The sequence below is a fragment of the Crocuta crocuta genome, unplaced genomic scaffold (assembly GCF_008692635.1).
Source record: "Crocuta crocuta isolate KB4526 unplaced genomic scaffold, BGI_CrCroc_1.0 scaffold330, whole genome shotgun sequence".
Taxonomy (NCBI): domain Eukaryota; kingdom Metazoa; phylum Chordata; class Mammalia; order Carnivora; family Hyaenidae; genus Crocuta; species Crocuta crocuta.
The window spans coordinates 2767957-2789174 of NW_027530521.1; the positions used below are offsets into that span (position 1 = coordinate 2767957).

General features: G+C 52.8%; 1 protein-coding gene across 1 annotated transcript in view; it reads left to right on the forward strand.

Annotated features, from left to right (window-relative positions):
• Nucleotides 1-17300, forward strand: part of SYT13 (synaptotagmin 13) — a 38489-nt gene extending 21189 nt beyond the window's left edge. The window contains exons 2-6 of the mRNA XM_077767506.1: nucleotides 5845-6070; nucleotides 8515-8649; nucleotides 10162-10463; nucleotides 15258-15387; nucleotides 16993-17300. Of these exons, the coding sequence (XP_077623632.1) occupies nucleotides 5845-6070; nucleotides 8515-8649; nucleotides 10162-10463; nucleotides 15258-15387; nucleotides 16993-17297 (1098 nt within the window). The 3' untranslated portion in view covers nucleotides 17298-17300. The remainder of the gene's footprint in view (nucleotides 1-5844; nucleotides 6071-8514; nucleotides 8650-10161; nucleotides 10464-15257; nucleotides 15388-16992) is intronic.
• The last annotated feature ends 3918 nt before the right edge of the window (nucleotides 17301-21218 follow it).

Sequence of the window (21218 nt, forward strand, 5' to 3'; positions counted from 1 at the left end):
TTTGCTCAGGGTTTGTTATGCCAGCCTTTTGTGACAAGAGCTTGCAATAAGAGCTAGTCCTCAATCCAAGCCCAAAAACAGGTGTTGTTAGCATCCGCGTTTTATAAATGGAGAAACTGGGGCACAGAGAGGTTAATTAACCAGGGCCAAGGTCACACAGCAAGGAATTGGCGGAATCTAAAGTGCAACCACTCTGTCTTGCTCTGAAGCTTGAACGCCCGACCACCGGGCTAGGTCTCAAACTCTTGTACACGAGTTAGTGCGCGTAGTTACCAGTACGAGTCCGGAGAGATTGAAGCTGTCAGGCCCCTTGCTCCAAAGCCCAGCTCCCCTCCGAGGGGGACTTCGCTGAGCTTAGCTGCAGTGGCCTGTGTCTGATAACATCCAAATCCTCTGTGTTTGCATCTCTCTCCTCTGCCCTCTGCTTTTTAAAGGTCAAATGTAAGGAAAATAAGCCACCTGTCCCGCTTCCCGGCCAGGTCTGCCTTGCTCACCCATAACTTCCTGGGTGCCCTAGCCCGAGAGCCCAATTTAATAAACAGTCTTTAGGTGAAAAAATTAATCATGTTTGTGACGTTCTTAGGGGTCGCCTAAGGTCTCTGGTGAGGTTAAGCGTCTGTTTACGGATCATTAACTGCATAATTAATTTCTCCTTTTCCAACACAAGCCCCATAAGGGAAGGACAGCATCTGTCTTGTTCACTGCTGTGTTTCGAACACTTAGCCTAGGACCTGGCCTGCGGGAGGGCTCAATAAATATTTGTTCGTTAAATGAAGGTTTGCCCCTTCATCTCCCACCCCTCCTCCCGGTGCCATCTGTCTTTCTTTGCCCGGATTGTGGGAAGCCTTGCCCACCCTGAGGCCTCTGAGCTGCTCTGGGGCGGGAAGTGCAATGTCAGATGCAGCGGGGAGGGGAGGGGGGTACACACCGAGGAGTTACGGAGCTGGCCACCACCTGGCGCCAATGACAATTGCTGGAGGTGTCATCTTCCAAGAGGTGACTGGAGACACTTTGGGAAAAGGTGGGAAGGAGGAAAGGAAACTTCAGGTCTGGCTTCTAGCTCGCAGTGGTCAAGCCCCCCGGCCTCCTCCCCTGCCCCCAATCCCATGGACTGTGAAGTCCTGGTATATCTGGGTTGCCCTTGGGCAGAGCCACAGTGTCGCTGGATGTCACATGCACCTTAGCAGCCACGAGAAGCCCCGGGGCAGGTGGCTGTGCCACGTGAAGGTGGTCAGGGTCCACACGTGCGGCAGCAGCCAGTGGCCTGAGGCTCCCAGGACAGTTAAGGCAGAGACGAAGCAGAGGGGCGTCCCCTCTCCGTACCTGCCATGCAGCACAGGTGGGCGGGCCTTAATTGTTGAATGTCTGCCCCACTGGGTACCTTCCCTGGCTCCTTCTGCATCAACATGTCCAGGCCCTTTCCACTGGGTTCAAGGGACATTTGGAGAGATGGCTCCCACTTCCAATCCGGCCCCTCGCACACCCCGGTGTCGTCTGGAGCGCTAGGCCCTTCTCCAGTGGTCAGCTCCCCGGGGGGCCCCCCTCCTCCCGGGCACGCTGGCTTGTGCCCCACTCATTCTTGCCCAGCCCCCCTCCCTCCCTCCCAGACCGCTTTTCTGCTTCTCGGGCGCTGCAGTTCTGCCCATTTAAGTGGAAGCATAGGTGCGTTTGAAAGATGGGGGGGAACCAGGGTTTTGAAACGCAATAAATAAGGCTGTACAAGAGAACGAGATAGGGAAGCAGCCGCTGCTTTTACTACTTGAAGGGACTAGTGTAGCAGTCATCAGACTGTGCGCCCAGCCCGGTTAAGGGCGACAAATCACTCTCAGGACAGTATTGCTCGTGCGATCAAAGTGCCGAGATGGGGCACCGGGCTTGGTTGACTCGGTGGCTTAATGACACTGTCACCAGACAGGCAGCTTCCTTCGTTCTCTCCACCCTGCTGTCCACCATGTCAACTTTGTCCCAAGACTGGCTTACCTTTCGGTCACCAGATGGGGTGAGGGGGGCACAGGGCTTCCTGTCCAGCAGGAGAGAGGGTCTCTCCTACTTCGGTGAAATGCAAGTCCTTCCATTCTGTCTGTCTGGGTTCGCTTTCCGGAACAGGGGCCCACCCCCCCTGCTGGAAATAGTACCAAGATCTGATGGGATCAGACTAAACAGGTCCTCCTGCCTCATCCCAGAGCTGGGGCCCGGGAGGGACCCAGGAAGCCCGGAGATCTGGAGAAGATGCAGAATGGAGAGGGAATGGATATTGAGAAAGAAAATCCCAACTTGGTGCTCTGGGGATGCATCTTAGCTCTTGTCACAGGCTCTTGAGCTTATCAGGGGCTCACAAATTCAGAGCCACCAAGTAGGAAGGAGCACCGATCCAGGCTCTGTAGGGACTTGAAGCAACACAGAGTGAGCCTCAGTCATAACTGAGCCCCATCATTCTTTTTCCATTAAAAATGTAGAACCAGGGGCGCCTAGGTGGCTCAGTATGTTAAGCGGCTGACTTCAGCTCGGGTCATGATCTTGTGGTTTGTGAGTTCGAGTCCTGTGTCGGGCTCTGTGCTGACAGCTCAGAGCCTGGAGCCTGCTTCAGATTCTGTGTCTCCCTCTCCCTCTACCCCTCCCCCATGCACCCTCCGCCCCTCTCTCTCTTTCTCTCTCAAATAACCATTTAAAAAAATTTTTTTTTAAATGTAGAACCAGCCAAATTTTGCCAAGCTGGAAATGAATCAACACAGCCCTTGTCTGAAGTGATTGAATTGGGATGAAAGCAGATATAAAACCACGAAAGTGCTCCCCAAACCAGCCAAACACCCTCAGTTCTGGGCCCAGAAATGACAGATAGTCTGAGTGGCCAGTGGCCAGTGGCAAACCGAGTGCCTTTGGGCTAATAAGCCTAGAGCCCTAAGCGCAGACACGGCCTTTGCCACCTCACATCCTGCGTCCTAGACCAACAGGGACTTGGTTTTTGAGAAGCAGCTGCAAGGCAGTGGAAATGACACAAATTTGGAGTCAAAATGTCTGGAGGCTCAATTATACATCGCTTGTCAGTTTTATGACCTTGAACTTGCTCAAGCTTCTGATTTCTTGTATAATATAATAAACATAATTCTGAACATTTATTTTGACAGAGAGGAGGAAGATTTGTGTGTACACGCATGCACGTGAGCAGGGGAGGGGCAGAGATCGAGAGAGAGAGAGAGAGAGAGAGAGAGAGAGAGAAAGAATGCCAAGAAGGCTCTGTGCTGTCAGCGCAGAGCCCAACATGGGGCTCGATCTCATGAGCCATGAGATCAAGACCTGAGCCAGAATCACGTCGGACACCTAACCCACTGAGCCACCCAGGCGTCCCAATAGCAAAGTGAATGTAACTCAGACTCGGATGAAATCTGGGAGACGGGCACCACTTTGTGGAGGATTAAAAGCCGTGGAGATGTGTCATTGCTCTGTGCGTGTCCTTTGGGGCCCTGGGCTCCTCAAGTCAGGAGCACAGGCTTCCTCCCCCAACTCGCTGCCCCCACTTGCTACTGTGCCCCTCCTTCAAGGTCTGGGTCCTGCCCTCCCAGACTCCTGCTGGCCTTTTGCAGGCCCCCTCCCCCTCCCCCAAGGCTATTTACACAGACCACCTGCTGCCTGCTTCTGCAATGCAGGGCCCCAAACTGCCAAATAGGCCTGCTGTTTACTCTCCAGCACGTGATGGTCTTCCCAGCTCTCCTGTACTGCAGATAACGCGCAATGGCTCCCGCCTCTCTGGAGCTCTGAATGCAGGGCACAGCAAGCCTTGAAATCACATGTCACTCGAGGCGACATCTCTGAGAGGTGAAATGACCTGCCAACAGTGACCCAGCTCCGGCTGCAGGGTCGGTACTAGAAACCAGGTCCCTTGATGCCCCGGGGACACCATCGAGGGGTGAGCGTGCCAAAGGGACCTGATCCTGCAGGGTGCCTCTGCAGGGGACTCATCACCGTGTGTAACGGTGACGGACGTTTCTGATGAGTGGGTGACGTGCCAGGCAAAGGCTGGACGGCAGGAGGGAGGTCGTGAGTCACAGCTGCGGGGGCTTTGGAGCCGGGCGACCTGGGCGGAAATCTGCCACCGCCCCGCTGTCTGCTCCTGGACGGCTACGTTCCATGTGAGTCAGAAGTGCTTTTCCAGCCCGAACGAGCTGGGCACACTCAGCGGGGACCGGGACAGAGGTGCCTTTGCTTGGCGGTACTGTGTTTGCTGGGCAGTGTTTCCGAGAGAGAAAGGAAGTGCTTTATCCCCTGGAAGCCCTTTAGGGAGTTGGGAAGAAAGAGGTGATGTAGTCCCTTTGAGCCCTGGTGCCCTCCTCATCTCTTGTGTGGTCGATGCGGATAATTAAGGATGTCCTGTCACCAAGGTCCAGCCTCCCTCGGGGATGGTCGGAGACAGAGTGTCAGGGAGGGCGAAGTGTCCGGGATTTATCCGGGGATAGCGACATGTAGAGAGTGCAAACACTATAAACACACGCTTGGAAACCAAGTGAACTTCTAAGTGCCAACCCCGTCCAGGACTTCATTACCCCCACTGCCACCCCTGTCTGGCACTCCCCAGCCCCTGGGTCATCCCCTGTCACTGGAGAGAGCAGCCTTGACCCCTGGTCAGCCCCTCCAGCAGCCATGGGGAGGGATGGCAGGACCAGCAAGGAAGGCTACCAGGAAGCCTCGGGGGACTCTATTGTGGGTCTGCACCTGCCCCAACATGAGGGCTATTTTATGGGCTACCCACCCAGCATTTTGAGTTCCAGGTCTAGCCATCAGTCCCCGATCTCCTGGGGGACTAGGCCGCTCCCCAATATGCTGCCTGGTATATAAGTGGAATCCCTTCGGTAGAAGAGATCTCAGTCCCTAGTGGAGGCAAAGATAGAAAATTCCACTCGTCTGTGTGACACAGCCCTGGATACTTGAAGCTTCACAAGCAAGCAGGCCTTTGTGTAGAGAAAAAGATGCCCTTTTCTCCAGGTGGACTAAGACCCTACCTCGGGGCACACAGCTGGGCATGTGGGGCATGTACTGCATTTCAACCCTCACTTGTCCCTCATCTGCACTCCTTTGTGCAGTGCACAAACCATACAACTGAACATAGCAGCCTTAGCCATGGGTTCGTATTGCATGTTCCCTGTGAGCAGACACTGTGCAGGCACCAGGGATAGAGAAGGAACAGGATAAGACATAATCGCTGTGCTTACGGAGCTCACACAGATCTGGCCACAAACAGGCCAATCTGTGAAAAAACCAATATGGGGTGACCTCAAAGCTATAAAGCAAAGAGCAGGATGTGGTGAAAGGGAGGGACAGGCTTGGAGGAGGGACTTAATTTACAGCGGGTGAAGGGGGAGGTGAGGGCTTGGGGGGAGGGGTTGGGGTCCAGAAATGAGACCCAGAAAGACTTCAGCCCTGTTTGAGAAGCAGGGAGGCCAGTGGTTGGAGGGGTGCCAAGAGGGGGAGGTGTGGATTCTGGGGCAATGTCAGAAAGGTGAGTAGTGCCGGGTTGGGCAAGTGTTTGTAGGTCCCTTGAAAAGGGAGGGGGAGAGAGCAAGAGGCTCGTGGCACAGGTGATGGGCCCGGATGGCCGCAGGGGACACAGCAGAAGACCAGTGGGCAAGGGGAGGAAGGGGGTAGAGGGACAGGGCCCAGATGTCACCGCACCCTGCCACCACTCGCAATGCCGTGGACTCCGGTGGGTTTGGAGATGACATGCTGGTTTCTTGGGTGGTGCCTCCCCCCGCTGCCTCCCGCGAAAGGTCAGGTCATGGCTTCTCCTTCCTGTGGGCAGAAGACAGGCAGGAGGTCCTCCCGTGGACTAATCAGAGTCGTGTGTGTTTGCAGTTCAATGTTAAAAAGTCCACGGAGCCCGTCCAGCCCCGAGCCCTCCTCAAGTTGCCCGACATCTACGGACCCAGGCCGGCTGTGACAGCCCCAGAGGTCATCAACTATGCAGACTACACTCTGAGGACCACGGAGGAGCCTGCCGCCCCGGCCAGCCCCCAGGCCCCGAATGACAGCCGCCTCAAGAGGCAGGTCACCGAGGAGCTGTTCATCCTTCCTCAGAACGGTAGGGCTCCCCTGCCCCTCGTTCTTCCGTGGGCGGCGCGCGGGGGGCAAACAGCGTCTCTGCAGATGCCGGACCTGGCCCGCGCCAGCGCCCGTGGCATTTGACACTGGGCAAGCACGTGGGCACAGGGCCTGGGACTCACGGTCCTTTCTTCCTGCAGACCTATTGCTACATGGCTTCTCTCTGAGGCCTCCAGCTTCCGACTGGGAAGCGGAGCGTCCTTTTCAACTCACGTGGAGGGGTCATGGTCAAATCATGGGCTTTCAGAGTCGTGCAGTCAATGCTCTGCCCTCTTATGTGCTCCTTGTGTGGCCTGCTCCTGTGGCTAACCTTTCTGGGCCTCAGTTTCCTGGTGCATACAATGGGATGGTACTATTATCTTCCGGGTAAGGCTGTTGTGAAGTGTAAATAAGATAATGCATATCAAGTGCTTAGCCCAGGGGGCGGCACAAAAGAGGTAATCAAAACACACTGTTATTATTATTGTTTCTATTCTCCTTCTCATCAGTATCAACTTCAGGATGCAGCCTCTTTTGGGGCCCTGGGGCGGGTACGGGAAGCAGACACAGCCCCTAACCCAAAGGGGATGTGGGCTTTTTCGTAAGGAGGCAAGAAATGCATCCAGGAAAATGGATTGGTGTGTGGTCTGGGGTTTTATTTGTGTGTTTGGGGAGGAAGAAGGTGCAAGGGGAGACAGCGTACCTGGTTCTGACATTTTCCCCCCACCCCCACCGCCCCCGCCCCGGGTTNCGCGTTCCTTCAAGGACAAATTCACAAGGTGCCTGTGTCAAGAGCAACTGCTCAGCTTTTAGCCCCCAGGTTTGTGAGCCCGCATTTTAAATAGATGTAAAATAGACCCATTAAATAGATGTAAAAGAGATCCTTTGAGGACCTGAGAACTTAACTGAGCATGAGGAGGAGCTTGCCTGTGGAGCCTTGGGGGTAGTGATCCCAAATCATACTCACAAGAGGGCTCCTCTGTTGCGGGAGTCCCAGATTTCCCAAAGCTCCGGGGAAGCCAGGATTGGACCCTGCTCACCAGGAAGAAGAGGGGGGATGTCAGAGTCTGGAACCTTGAAGACTTCACAACGCATCAGTTTGTCTTCTCTTTGTCGTCGTTCCTCATGTACCCCAGAAGGCAAGCACCGCTCTCACAGAAAGCTAGGGGGAGTTGATTCTTGAGCAAATCCTGACCGGAGGCAGGGGAATGCAGGAGAGGAGGATGCCAGGTCCATCGGACACTCACACTGTTCCCATGGGTCCACGTGTCCTGCTCACACCNCCAGCCTCCCGTTTCTTAAAGCAGCATCCATTCCTGCATATCCAAGTGGTGCCGGCTTTGGTCTGGTTTTGATTTGGTTTTGAATTTGAAGGCAGAGGTAGTCAAGAGAAGAGAGCTGTGGGTGCCAGACAGGATCCTTCTGGCACTGACCCCGCTTTCCTCATTCCTGCGGCGCCCTTGGAAGCCACCTGGGTCCTGTGTTCGTGCTGGTCTCGCCTCACACAGTGCTCACACCCTGGGTCCATCTGTTCCTTACTTAGACGCGGCAGGGGAATTTTTCACCACGTGCAGGAACCCCGTAACGAGCCGTTTTGGAAATTCAATCGTCCTTTACATTTCTGCCCTCTGAAGTCGTTCTGAACATCGAACCTTTTTAAATTCCAATTTGCTCAAAGTGGAGTCAGCTACAGCTGCTGGATCCTTTCATTCTTATATTATGTTTGACTAATGAGAATCTTCCAGAGGTTTGGCTCCCGTTCGAGTGTGGGGCAGAGTGAGCGGTGTTAGAGGTTTGGGGGCACTTCTGAATTAAAGATACATCATTCATTCATTCCACGAGCATTTATTGGACATGGCACTGAAGTCACATCCGCTGCCCTTGACCTTGCCCCCGCGTCTCCTCCTGACTTGTTCTTGCACACTATCTCCAGCCATGAACGCCTGGGGAGCAGGGCTTAGACTCTGGGTGGGGAGGCGCTGGAGATGGGCTAGGGTTAGTTTGTCAGAATCAGGGTGAAGAACCACACCGGCTGTGACCGCTTCCCTTACTGAAAGCTCACCATGGGCCAGGCCCTGGGCCAAATACTTTACCCACATCATTTCATTTAATGCAAGTAACTTTAGGAAAGTGGCGCTATTATCATTCCCATTATAAAGGTGAGGAAACTGAGGTTTGAAGAAGTCACGAAACTTGTCCAAGGACACGTAAGTCTTATGTGGCAGCTCATGTGTGACACCAAAGCCCATGTCTTGACCACTGGACTGTGATGGTCCCTTAAAATGTGATCCCAGGTGTCACCCGGGTGTGGCCACCATGGCTTGGCCCCCAGCCAGAGAGCTTTCGGTTTACATTCATGGCGTGGGCAGCACATGGGAAAGATAGGATCTCGAAAACCTAGGCCCCTAATGCGGGTGGCAGTGACGGCCTTGCCTCTCTCAACAGGTGTGGTGGAGGACGTGTGTGTCACAGAGGCCTGGAACCCAGAGAAGGTGGCCAGTTGGAACCAAGCCCCAAAACTCCACTACCGCTTGGACTATGACCAGCAGAAGGCAGAACTGTTTGTGACTCACCTGGAAGGTATTACTTGTATGTGACTTTCACGGCTTCCTGTGTGTCTGTCTTTCTGGAAGAATGGGAGCACCTGCGGCTGGAGGGAGCACTCACTGCTGGATTAACACTCTAAAGAACAGACCCTGAAATGTGTGTGTGTGGTGGGGGGGGATATGTCTCCTCTCTCTCTCTCTCTCTCTCTCTCATAACATTCAGAGTGGAGACTCCCGGTTGGCAAACATCTTTCCTCCAAATCGTGATTCAGGGACCAGGTTCCTTCCACCAGGGGCTCCGTAACCCTCTCAGGCCTCCTTGTCATCTGTATCTAGCAGGTGGAGAGAGAGGGAGAAGAGGGAGGGAGCACAATCATCCCTTAAGGGCCATGGCCACACAGATCACGCATCACTCCTGTGCAGAGCCCATTGGCTGGAACTGTCACGTGGCCACTGGATGCAAAGAAGCATGGGAACAGTGGCCTAGTGGGTGCTCAGCAAAGAGAGGAAATGGGTTAGTGGTGAATGGCCGGCTGTCTCTGCCACAGGTGCCTTTGACATTGAATGGGGCTTTGTAGGGGATAAGGAGAGTGTTCTGAATGGTCAGCAAAATTTCTGTAATCCAAGGACTGGCCCAAGGGGGGCCTGGGGGTCCCTGGTCTCTTTTCCCCAACACTTTCACCATTGGCACACAACGCTAAGTCTTTGCAAAGAAATTGGGGCTAACAGTGGGCCATTCAATGGCTGTTGGGGGTTTGAAACTGTGAATAGAATAAATTGGACTTTTGTATTAAATTTTGTACTTTTAAGGGGCTTTTTCCCTTTTTATTTTCTTTCAAGATTTTTGTTTTTAGCATTTTCATATACTTTGTTACATTTGGGCTCCCCAATAGTCCCATTTAACAGATTAGGACACTGAGGCCTAGCAGCATCAGGTGACTTGTCTGAGATCTCTCCAGAGCCCGGACGAAACCCATTTCCCCTGAAGCTCTGTGGAGAGTTCCGCCAGGACCCACGGCCTCAATTTTTCACCTGCTCTTCCTGGGAGAGCTCAGCTACCATTTCTCCAGTTCTCAAAAGCACCGCAGCTGCACGTTTCTGGATACGTCCACACTGTGGAGCATTGACAGCATCCAAGTTCAGAATATAAAACAACAGAATGGCCAAGAGCTTCACATCACAAATGGCTGTCTGGGAAATATTTAAAGGACAGAATGGAAAGTTACAGTGTCAGAGCACAAAAGCCCTCAGCAGTCTGTGGGCCCCGGGTCTTGGGGCAACCTCAGGGTCACGGGGGGGAAGGGCCCTGGGGAGCTGCCTGTCATGTCCCGGCTCCCCAGGGAAGACCAGCGTGTAAGGACGTGGCCACCTGCGAGGATCTCCTATGTCTAAGTGTCTTCCTGAAAGGCGATTCCTCAGCCCTGGGCTCTCATACACCAAGGTCATGGCCATTAAGCAGGATGTGGCTGCTCAAAGCAGGCCCCCGTCTCTCCTCTCCCCTTGTCCTTGAGCGGTCCATGTCATGTTGCTGTCTCCTTGGCTGCAGCTGTGACCAGCGGCCACGACGGAGGCTGTGACTGCTATGTGCAAGGCAGCTTGGCCAACGGGACGGGCACCACGGAGGCCCAGACGGCCCTGAAGAAGCGGCAGCTGCACACCACGTGGGAGGAAGGCCTGGTGCTCCCGCTGGCGGAGGAGGAGCTCCCCACAGCCACCTTGCTGCTGACCCTGCGGACCTGCGACCGCTTCTCCCGCCACAGCGTGGTCGGGGAGCTCCGCCTGGGCCTGGATGGGGTGTCTGTGCCTCTGGGGGCCGCCCAGTGGGGTGAGCTGAAGACGTCAGTTAAGGTAGGGCGACCCTGCACCGGGAAAGCTGAAGCCCGGTCGTGGGGCGTGACTGTGGCAGGGCCGGGCTGGCACTCACAGGACGAACTTCACAGACCTTCCCCGGGGTGTGCGTGTGCGCATGCGCGAGGAAGCCCGGAGTCGTGAACAGGGCGGGGGGCTGGAGGGACTCACGGCCCAGGCTATGGAATTTCTGGAGTCTGCTTTTGCTTCTAGCTTGCCACCTAAGGTCCCCCCCTGCTATGATGGAAAACACATTATGTGCGAATTGGCTCTGATGCTGACAGTAATGGCCTTGTTTATTTTATTTTATTTTATTTTATTTTGTTCTATTTTATTTTATTTTTTATCTCATCTTATTTTATATTTTGAAAGAGAGAGAGAGAGAGAAAGCAAATGGAGGAGGGGTAGAGGGAGAGAGAGAGGAGGGGCAGAGGGAGAGAGACTCCTAAGCAGGCTCCACACCCAGCATGAAGCCTGACATGGGACTTGATCTCATGACCGTGAGATCGTGACCTGAGCTGAAATCAGGAGTCGGATGCTCAACCACCTGAGCCCTCCAGGCGCCCCAGCAATGGCCCCATTTAAATCCACGTATATTCCCTGTGTCCCTACTATGTGCCAGGCATTGCTGGGGAGGTAAACACCGTGTAGAATGCTTCTACCCAGAACTTACAGGCCAGAGGGATAAATTGGAACAGACAGGTGACAATGACGAGGACGACGATGATATTGGACATGCGTTGAATCCTAAGACATGGAAGAGAGGCCTGACCTAACTCTGATGGAGAGTTCTATAAGGCCTGGTGTGGAATGGCCTTTGTGCTGGGGTTTGAAGGATGGACTGGGCTGGGGGCAGCCCCGGAGCCCAGTGTTCTCTGTTGTCACCAGCCCCGGCATGGCTCTCCCGCCCCTCTGCCATCCGGGGAGCTGAGAGTGTAAGAGGCAGGTCTGCTGAAAGGCTGCACTGTTCAGAGAGGGGGTCCCTTGGAGAGCAGACCATCGATGCTCCCTGGCTAGGGCAGCGAGGGGTCGGAGACGTCAGGGCTGTAGGATGGTGTGTGGTTATTTAGGCCCTGAGGTCAAGGCTTTATCCAAGGGCCTGCCACAGTGGAGCCTAGAGAGAACTTTCTAGAAGACCAGTCTCAACCAGCTGGTTGGCGCTTTCTCGGGGAACCGTGTAGCCTACAAAGCCCTTAGTGTTTACTACGTGGCTTTACAGAAAATGCTTCCCAACTCCCATGCGAGACTAAGAAAATACTAAAAAGGACATTCATTTTGGGTACTTATCTATCAGTTGCTGTGGTTAGAACTTTACCTCAGTTCTTTTCCAGAGCAGCCAGGTGAAGATGACACTGTGACTCATTTACAGACGTGAAGACTGGGGCTTAGAATGGCTGGGAGACCCATGCAGGGTCACCCAGTGGGGACGCCACGAACGGGACCTCGCGGCCAGGCTGGTTTGGCTCTGAGTCCCATGCTGTTCCCTCACCACCGTGCCGTGGAAGGGGCCGTCGGCGTATGAGGGAGGCTCCATCAGCCAGAGCCTTTCCTGATGGACACTTCCGGTCCCCACCTGCTCCCCTTTGTGCTATAACCTCTTCCTTGCCTTATTTTTCTTTCTTTCCCAGGCTCAGAAAATTGATAAAAATTGGTAGCCATTCTCAGCTGGAAGCAGGCTGTTCCGAAGCACACTCTCTAATTAGCGTGTGGTTTGGGATTTGTGCGGAATCACAGCCGGGGGCCCCAGCAGGAGGATCCCACACTTTGGTTTATTCGGCTGGTAAACCTGCTTTCTCTGGAGGTGGGGGGAGGGGCTCCCCCAGGGCTTTGGAGACTTTGGTGTCACCAGGGCCTACGGAGCCTGTCTCTCTGAAAGGCTCAGACCTGCTATCCTTCCCCCTGAAAGACCAAAACTCATTCATTCATCCCACGAATACCTTGCCGGGCTTCCAGCCTGTGCCAGGCACAGTGCCAGGAGCTGGGGACGCAGCCGTCACTAGGACCAGGCCCTGCCCGCACAGTGCCCGCATTCGAATCCTCACTGCGTTCAGAGGCGCCGCTGTGTCGCAAGGACACCCCCACATCCTCCTGACCCCCTGGCCTGCTTCCACACACGTGAGCAATGTCAGAGGCAGCCAGCCATCACACCTAGGAGCTGGTGCCCCGAGGCAGGCGAGGGCGGCCCTGGAGGGTGTGGGCTGACTGAGCAAGGCCGGCAGAGCCTTCGGTGGCTGCTTGGCTCCTCTAAGGGCCAGAACAGGTTAATGGGCAGCTGCGCTGCAGTTCTCACCAGAAGACTTTCAGCCAAAAAGCAGCATGTGCGTCAGCAGGGATCATAGAGCAACCGACTCCAAGGGCATCTCGGATGATTCATTGAGAGCCCAAGAGAAAGATGGGGGGCGGGTGAGGGTGAAGAAAGAGTTATTTCTGTCCGCAGGTACTTGAAGCAGCAGAGTTGAGGTGGCAGGTGCTGCTAAAATTATCTGGCTGGGGTGCAGCCGGCTGGGCTCTTTTGGGCCCTTGGCGCCCTACAAAAAGGTGACAAGCCTTTTACAGGCCGATGGGGCCAAGCTCCCCTTACCTGGTCTGAGCGGAGAAGGATGCTTGAGCCGGATCATCCTGTGACTACAGCACAGGTCACCCATGGGCCTCCAAGAAGCAGCCTTGAATCAGGAGGCTGTGGTCCATCCTAATCTGTTGGCACCCCCTGGGTGCCAGGACAAGTCCCTGAGCCCGGTTCCTTCACTGTGGAACGAGAGGTCTGGAGAGCTCTGGCTTAGGACCTGGGCTTCGGGATCAGACCAGACCTCCCTTCAAGGTTCAGTTTTGCTACTTCCCTTACTTTGGCTACATGACCTCAGACGGGGACGTGTTCTCTGGGGCATCAAGATCTTATACTTAAAAAAGGAACAAAATTAGTATCGCTAGGATTATTGTCGAGATACAGTAAGATGTCTCACCCTTGTTTCTCACTGTGAGAAATGAGCCCACCGACCCAATCAAAGGAGGGACACAGAGACTCCAAGCACAGTGAAAGGAGGCTTTAATCAATGTTCTTGCAAGAGCAGGTGTCTGATGGGCAAGCACTCTGTGGGCAGTTACAGCAGACAATTTATCTCCTAGCCTGAAGTCCCTCCCCTGATTCCTCATTGGCTGAGTACTCCAGAGGTTACAGCCTTACCCGGAAGTGCCTATGCTCACGTAAGGCAAGAAGTGGTCTGACTGGACAAATGTACATTCCCTGACGTGAAGCAGAGACTTTCAGTCCCTCTTCCCTTTGTTCTTTGGCGCATGCCCCTTGCAAAGCCCGAGAAAATAAGCCTGAGAAACGGAGAGGGGAAGAACCAGGAAGTGAAATGTCTAAGGGTTTGGGACTCCGTTGTGGGGGGACTGGGGTTCGTACATATGTCCAATAGGTTGTAAACCTACTGTTAACTAGACAGCACAGCTTTCACTTGGCATTTCTCAAAATGAACCATCTCCCTCACTTCTCACACGTAATAAGTAGAGTGTGTCAACTGTATGCCAGGTCCTGGGAGCCGCTTTGTGGAGATTACAGCCCAGTCAGATAGATAGTATCATCACACTTAGCACATAGTAAGTGTTTAATTAGTCTTAGCTGTTGTTACTCACATCATTGTCAAAGTTCCGGCAGCCCCCAAATCATTCTGTCATGTGACTAGTTACTGAGGGCTAGTTGAATCGATGCGGTCATTGTCAAAGACATTGTTCCCAAAGGAAAGGGGTGACAGGGGGCAGAGGGCCGGCCAGCCTCCTCCAGCCTCACTCCCAAAGCCCAAACTGGCGCTTCTTCATCCAGAAACAAAATTCCCACTTAACAATCTCAAAAAGTGGTGGTTGTCCTTCTGATGGTGATAATCACAGCGAACAGTTCCCATTCCACAGATGAGGAAACAGAGGCTTGGGGGAGTTACGTGATGGGTGGGGGGGGCACACAGCCAGTAAATGGTGCTCAGACCTCAATGGTCTGGTGCTGGAGTCTGTCACGTCACCTTTGGACTGTCGCAGGCATCTGCCTCCTTTTTGGTCATTTACATCCCTCAACTGATTTGTTGAAATCCCAAACAGATTCTTGTAGGAATTTCAGTGGAGATACTCTGTAGAGCCACAGACGGAGGAAAGGTGTACTGGCTGTTTCATAGGGGGCATCAGCACCTCCTGCAAAGCGACGTTATTGCCGATGGCCTCTAGGCCCTTCCTAACGTTGCATGCCCGGCATTTTTGTTGACATGGTTGGCCATTCTGTTGACCAAGCAAGGCCTTGCTCAGCATCCATACATCACATTATTGACTCTCAGGCCTCCAGGGGCTGGAAGGAATGATCTTTTCAAACAGAGTAAGGAATCTCAACTCCCCACTGCTGCAGGAACCTGACCGCTTGATGCTGTGGTTCTCAAGTGGTGTCCCCTAGAACCCCAATGTTCTATAACGATATCCCAGGAGCTTGTGGTGGGTGGCAAAGGGTGAGAGGGGGTCCTGGCCTTCTGCCCCTGACACAGCCTAACTGGCATCTCTTGGATGCGTCTTATATGTTGGGTTTGAATATATGATACTTGGAAAATCATATTTTGCGGAAAATGAAAATTCTCAGTGAGGCCCATGCTACTTAGAATTCCTCCTCCCTCTGCAAGAAAGCAGCGCTGATGGGTAAGTGGCTTCTAGGGTGCCCGTTGGATGCAAGTCCAGTGTGACCCCACCCTCAGCCTTTTAGTTCATGGGTCAGAAGCCACGCCTACCTGACGCTCCCCTCCCGTATCCTCTCTTCTGTGTCAGGAGCCATCTGCAGGGACTGGAGAGGTCCTTCTGTCCATCAGCTACCTCCCAGCTGCCAACCGCCTCCTGGTCGTGCTCATTAAGGCCAAGAACCTCCACTCCAACCAGCCCAAGGCGCTCCTGGGGAAGGGTGAGTGAGGACACACTCCTTTCTTTACATTCATATCCGTTTGCTCCTGGGACAATCCCTTCATCAGGCCCAGGTACGAGCTGCTTGGAGCTCCCTACCCTGCAAATCCACCTTGAGAGGAGCCAGTCCTACCCATGGGTCAGAGAAAGCCAAGGATAGGACAGTAGCCACAGACTGGAGCTTCTGGGCTGTAGAGGAAACTTAGCCCTAGCCCGTCACCCACACCCGGCTAGACGCACCTCACTGGCCCGTGTCTGGAAGGCCAGGTCCTCCCGTCTCACCCACCCCAGGCTCTTCTCTCTTCTCGGTCTTTGTCAGCCTGCCACCCCGCACCGGCTGAGTGCGGATGCTGGCAGAAGGTGTGTGGGTGCCTGGGCTGAGGCGGCCTGAAGCTTTGGGCGTCTGTGCCCCATATATCCAAATAAGCATCTCTGAATGTTCTGGAAGCCTCCGTGTTTCCCTCTGGAAACCCCAGCACAGACCCCGAGGCTGGGGACCGAACAGGCTCTTTGGTCAGAGCGGGAAAGCATCTCTGGTTAACAGTATGATACCTGGCCCCGGAGCCAATTGCTCATCGCAGGGTATAAATAAAGAGATATTTATAGCAGGACACAAAGTGAGACTCGCCACCACATTCATGATCTTTGAGCAAACGATTTGGGGTAGATCACATCAGAAGAGCTGGTCTTGCCGACAGATTCCTGAGCCCAAGGCCAGAACTCTGTGCTTTCTCTCATCTCCTCCAGACAATTCTTTGCCTCCTACTCTTTATTTATTTATTTTTATTTTTTTACAACTCCTGTCAGGACCATTACAGCACAGCCCTTTGTCTCTCAGATCTATCTGCCGACATAACAAACTGGCCACCCAGGGATGATAATTAGAGCCATAAATACCGAGTAACGATTATTCTCACGTTAGCTTCGGGAACCTTGACTCATGAAAACATCATCTGGGTTCTGAGCCTCGTGAGGTCCCCTTGAAGCTTGTCCAGTGACCTGTGCCGCTATTCTGTGGGGGCCAAGGCAGTCTGCACTCACCCTCCACATGAGGCTGGGGCCGCCGAGTAATATTTATAAAACGATAGAGGAGAGGAACTCAACCTACCAGGAGGAGACCTTCTGTCTTAATAATCAACCAGAATACTTGCATGGACAGCCAATGGGATGAACACATGGGGTGGCTTAGGTTTTCTGGTCTGAGTTTAAAATCCAGCTGAGCCGTTATCCTGGCCCTGATTTGGTGTGAGACATGAAGACCCTTGGAAGGGCTCTTGGCAAGTGGTGGCTGTAGCTGGACCCAAGCATGGGCCACCAAACGACCACCCTTCTTGTATTATGCTAATCGTGTGTGTTTTCCACACCACGGCCTAAGTTCTGTGGGGGCAGGTGGGTACTTTTGTTGTAGCCCATGTCTAGGTCCACATAGTGGGCATTTAATAATTGCTAAATGAGTGCATGGCCCGGTGAGAGCAGGCCGTGCCCAGAGGGAGCCTCAGTGCACATCTTGAGCCGGAGACCCTGTCTCTCCAGCCTCGAGAGGGAGTGTCACCTGGGTCCCGCCACACCTCACCAGCTTACTCTTTTGCCTCTCTCTTTCCCCCAGACGTCTCTGTCAAGGTGACCTTAAAGCACCAGGCTCAGAAGCTGAAGAAGAAGCAGACGAAACGGGCCAAGCACAAGATCAACCCCGTATGGAACGAGATGATCATGTTCGAGCTGCCGGACGACCTGCTGCAGGCCTCCAGCGTGGAGCTGGAGGTGCTGGGCCAGGACGAGGAAGGGCAGAGCTGTGCGCTTGGCCGCTGCAGCCTGGGCCTGCACGCCTCGGGCTCCGAGCGCAGCCACTGGGAGGAGATGCTCAAAAACCCTCGGCGGCAGATCGCCATGTGGCATCAGCTGCACCTGTAAGCTGCTNCCCGCCCCTCCAGCCCTGGCTCCTCCCCTGCCTGGCACAGCCCCACCCCTCCACCCCTGACTCCTCCCCTGCCGGGCACAGCCCCGCCCTTCCAGCCCCACCTCTCCAGTCCCACCCCTCCAGCCCCACGGCCATCCCCGCGATGGCTTCTTTGTGCCCCATCCGCACTCTGACATGCAGGGGACAGATGTGTTTGCAAAGGCCAGGACCCCGTCCCTCTCTTCCTACCCTCTCATTTCTAAACCATGAGCAAGGCAGGGCAGGGTGTGGACACAGGACACGTGGGTCCCACTGAAGAATGCGTTTTGCTTATCTGTGCTATTGAAGAGACACTTGGTGAATACAGCCCACGTGCGGGTTTGGCAGAGGAGTGTCCGGCCCCATGCAGAGGAAGCTTAATGTGGGCAATAATGTCCGCGCAGCACGTGGCTCTCTAAAGAGAAGCATTTCAAACATGATGGAGGAAATAAAGTGTCCTGGATCAACTCAGCGAATTAAGGATTAGCAGGATGGGATGAAATCTTAACCTTAAGCATNAGCAGTTCTCAGAACTTAGTGTGTGAAGAATCACCAGCAGGTTCCCCGGGCCCACCCGTCGACATACCAAATCCATCTTCCTGGCTGAAACCTAGGCACCTGCAGTTTTAACAAGCACAGAGCAGATTGGATGCCGAGGTTGGAGCACTGCATTTGGAGACATCCCTTCTACAGCATTCCAGACAGGATTCTCCCAGTCCTTGTCGGGGCTGCAGTCCCTTGGGGCAGTGGGTTGCAGGGCTGGGCATCTCAGCGGGCAGTGCGAAATGTGGGCCTGNTGGATTTTTTAATTTAATTATTTTAATGCTTAATATTTTCATCTGTGCTCTTCAGATACTGTTCTGGGGCTGAATTTTGTGCTTTTTGTTCGAAAACTCTATCGTTTTATCTCAAACTCGGTTCATGTTATACTCGGGGAGATCTTCCTTGATGAGCTGTACTCGGAATCCCCTGTTGGTCATAAGGCACTCGTCACCTCCACCAACATCACCAAAGTGACCCTCTGAGCCAGATCCACCTTTCTCAGCATGCCAGGCATTCCAGAAGGAATTTGGTGTGGGTCACATGTTCATTTAGTCTCTTATGTCTGGCTCTGTGAAGTAGAGAAGGAAGGTAACTTGAAATAGGAAAAAAGTCTTGCAAATGTGCCTCCCTTCCTGAATTTTCAGGGCCTGTCACTTTAATCAGTAAGTAACCAGCAGCCTAGGTTTCGAATTCCTACCTTCTTATTCCAAATAGCTGTCCACATAGTCAATTAAAGGAGGAGTCTTGCTGAGTGGGCATATTTGCCCATGAACCTGGCTTCCTGGGCTCTGCTGTTGGCCATCTCTAAAACAAGACCAATGACATGGTAGCTCTGTCTCTGAATGAGGTGGTAGATGAAACAGCACTCAGACACCATAAGCTAAAAAACAAACTCTCGGGCCACACACAGGTCATCTTTAAGCTTCAAGATGGCAGCTGACAATGACTGGAAAATGCCAGAAGCATCCCAGGCACTTCCAGACCCATGGATCCTTCATTTGGGCTCTCTGCTACTGATGTCCAAACTCTGGGCTTTCAAATGTCACCCAGTCCTATGACCCACAAGGAACCTCTTGGCGAGATGGGTAAGGGCCATGCTCATTCCTGCAACAAGTCAGGCCATTCTAGGGCTCTCCCTGAGAGTCCAAGCAGGGCTTTATCACCTTCTGTCATGACTTTGCCTTTCTGTGCGGAAGTAGAAAAGCATCCGAAGAAACAGAAAAAAAATATCGGATCCCTGTTTCATTGGAAAGGCTTTCAGATAATTGGAGATCTTGCTCATTAAAACCCCTGCCAACTGGTTTTTAGACAAAGCATTTGCTAGTGATTTCCTATGACATGTTACTGAGGCTCCCCTCACACTCCGGTCTGCCTGGCTTGACTGGCGTAGCCACAAGAAAACAAAACATTTCCTATGTGAGCTGACCAGGATTTTCTTCTTGGCAACATCCGCTACTCCAATGTAAAAAATTCTGAATTCTAGACTTAAAATCATGAAACACAGGTTCTACTTCCTCATAAATCTATGCACCTGCCTCACAGTCACACTACAGGATGTTTGAGGTGGGCTGGAGAGAGGGTCTGATGCCAGAAATATCAAGTCTGCCTATGGTCATTCCATCACGAGGCATCCATTTCTTTGTATCTCAAGAGTTTCGTTTTCCAGAATCCAAACTAAAGGTTGCCCCCAGTAGGAGTCAGACACCACCATGGCACGTCTTAGTGTCACCTACCATCTCACCTGGCAGGCATGCACAGAATGAGATAGGTTTTGCAGGGGGGTTTGTCCACTGGGCTCACTGGTCTGTTCCAAGAACCTAGAATGAAGCAAGTTCATGGGCCCCTGATAAATATCTGTTGAATTAATTAATGGAAGAAAGATGAATAGGGCGTTGGCAGCAAAAGACACTGCAACTGGCACAAAAATCAGTCTGCTTTGAGTCCCCAATGTTAAAAGCACTGGAAACCTCAGCAGTCAGCCTGAGCGCTACCATTCACCTAATGACAGACCCTAGCTCTCCGTAAATGTACCCAGTGATAGAAGAGAGTATGATTGCTGTGCTTTTCCACCGAAACTCCATCTTGGTGAATTTCAAATTGCCCAGAGATTACCAGACTGCCAAACTGACAAACTTGAGTGACCTTCTCTTCCGCGTACCTTGTACCAGACACATTTGCAACCTACTCCCAAATTAGAGTAATTGAGCCTGTATGAATTCAGCTGATCATTTCTGAAAGGAACACGTTGTACTTGACCAGGGAGCGTTTTCTAAGAAGGGCATGGAGCAAGATGAAAATAAGGTGAGAACCCATCGCAGACTGGCCTGTGGCCCCCAAGGTGACTACCTGGATGGCGATGGGAGTCCACCCTCGTTAATCTGTGACTTCACTTCTTACGTCAAATCAGTGTGCATTTGCTGGGTACCTGCTGACCAAGACCTTGCGCATGTCTGTCCATTTCAATTTGAGATATGACTCTTGGTGTGGGCTGAGTGACACAGCGCTCCAAATGAGCCGATGTAGAGAGGGTAAGGGTGGAAGATGGTCTCTCCAGGGACAGTTCCTTTGGGATGTAAAGAAGTCCTGCGGGGAGATAGTCAGAGCCTAAACCAGATCAAGGCGAGGACCCCAAGAGACACAGACTCAGTCTTTGTGATTTGTTTCTGCCGCCCGTGTTTCCTGTTGTCAGTGCTAAGTATGTGTCTGTTTTGCCGTCATGAACGGAAGCACAAAAAGTCGCATGAGACCTGTAGTTCTATGTCTGGTGTCAACTTTGGGAGCACCAACCTTTCAGTGGCAAATAAATAATTTCCAATGAGGTCAGGTGCCTGGTGTTTGGGTTTTTTTCTTTTCACTTAAGATTTTAGACATATAAAATGCGCAAAAAGTAATTTGGTAAAAACTCATACTCCGGGTTTTACAACACTTGACAAATGAAGTCAAAGTCCTCTCAGATCCTTCACTCAGGGGACCGCCATGTGTCTCCCTCTGAGCACTTCCTCATCCCTTCCCTACATGTATGTGTAAACCCTGAGCAGTGTAAGAGTATTTTTGTGTTTTAAACTTTATTTAAGTTGCATCTCACTATTGCTCCACATTAACATTTTTTAAGCTTTTTTTCTTAATGTATTTTGAGAGAGAGAGAGAGAGAGAATGAGGAGGGGAGGGGCAGAGAGAAAGGGAGAGAGAGACTCCCAAGCAGGTTCCACGCAATCAATGCAGAGCCAGATGTGGGGCTCAAGCTCATGAACTGCAAGATCATGAACTGGGCCAAAATCAATAGACGGATGCTTAACCAACTGGGCCATCCAGGGGCTGCCTCCCGATGTTAAAATTTTGAGCTTGATCCATGC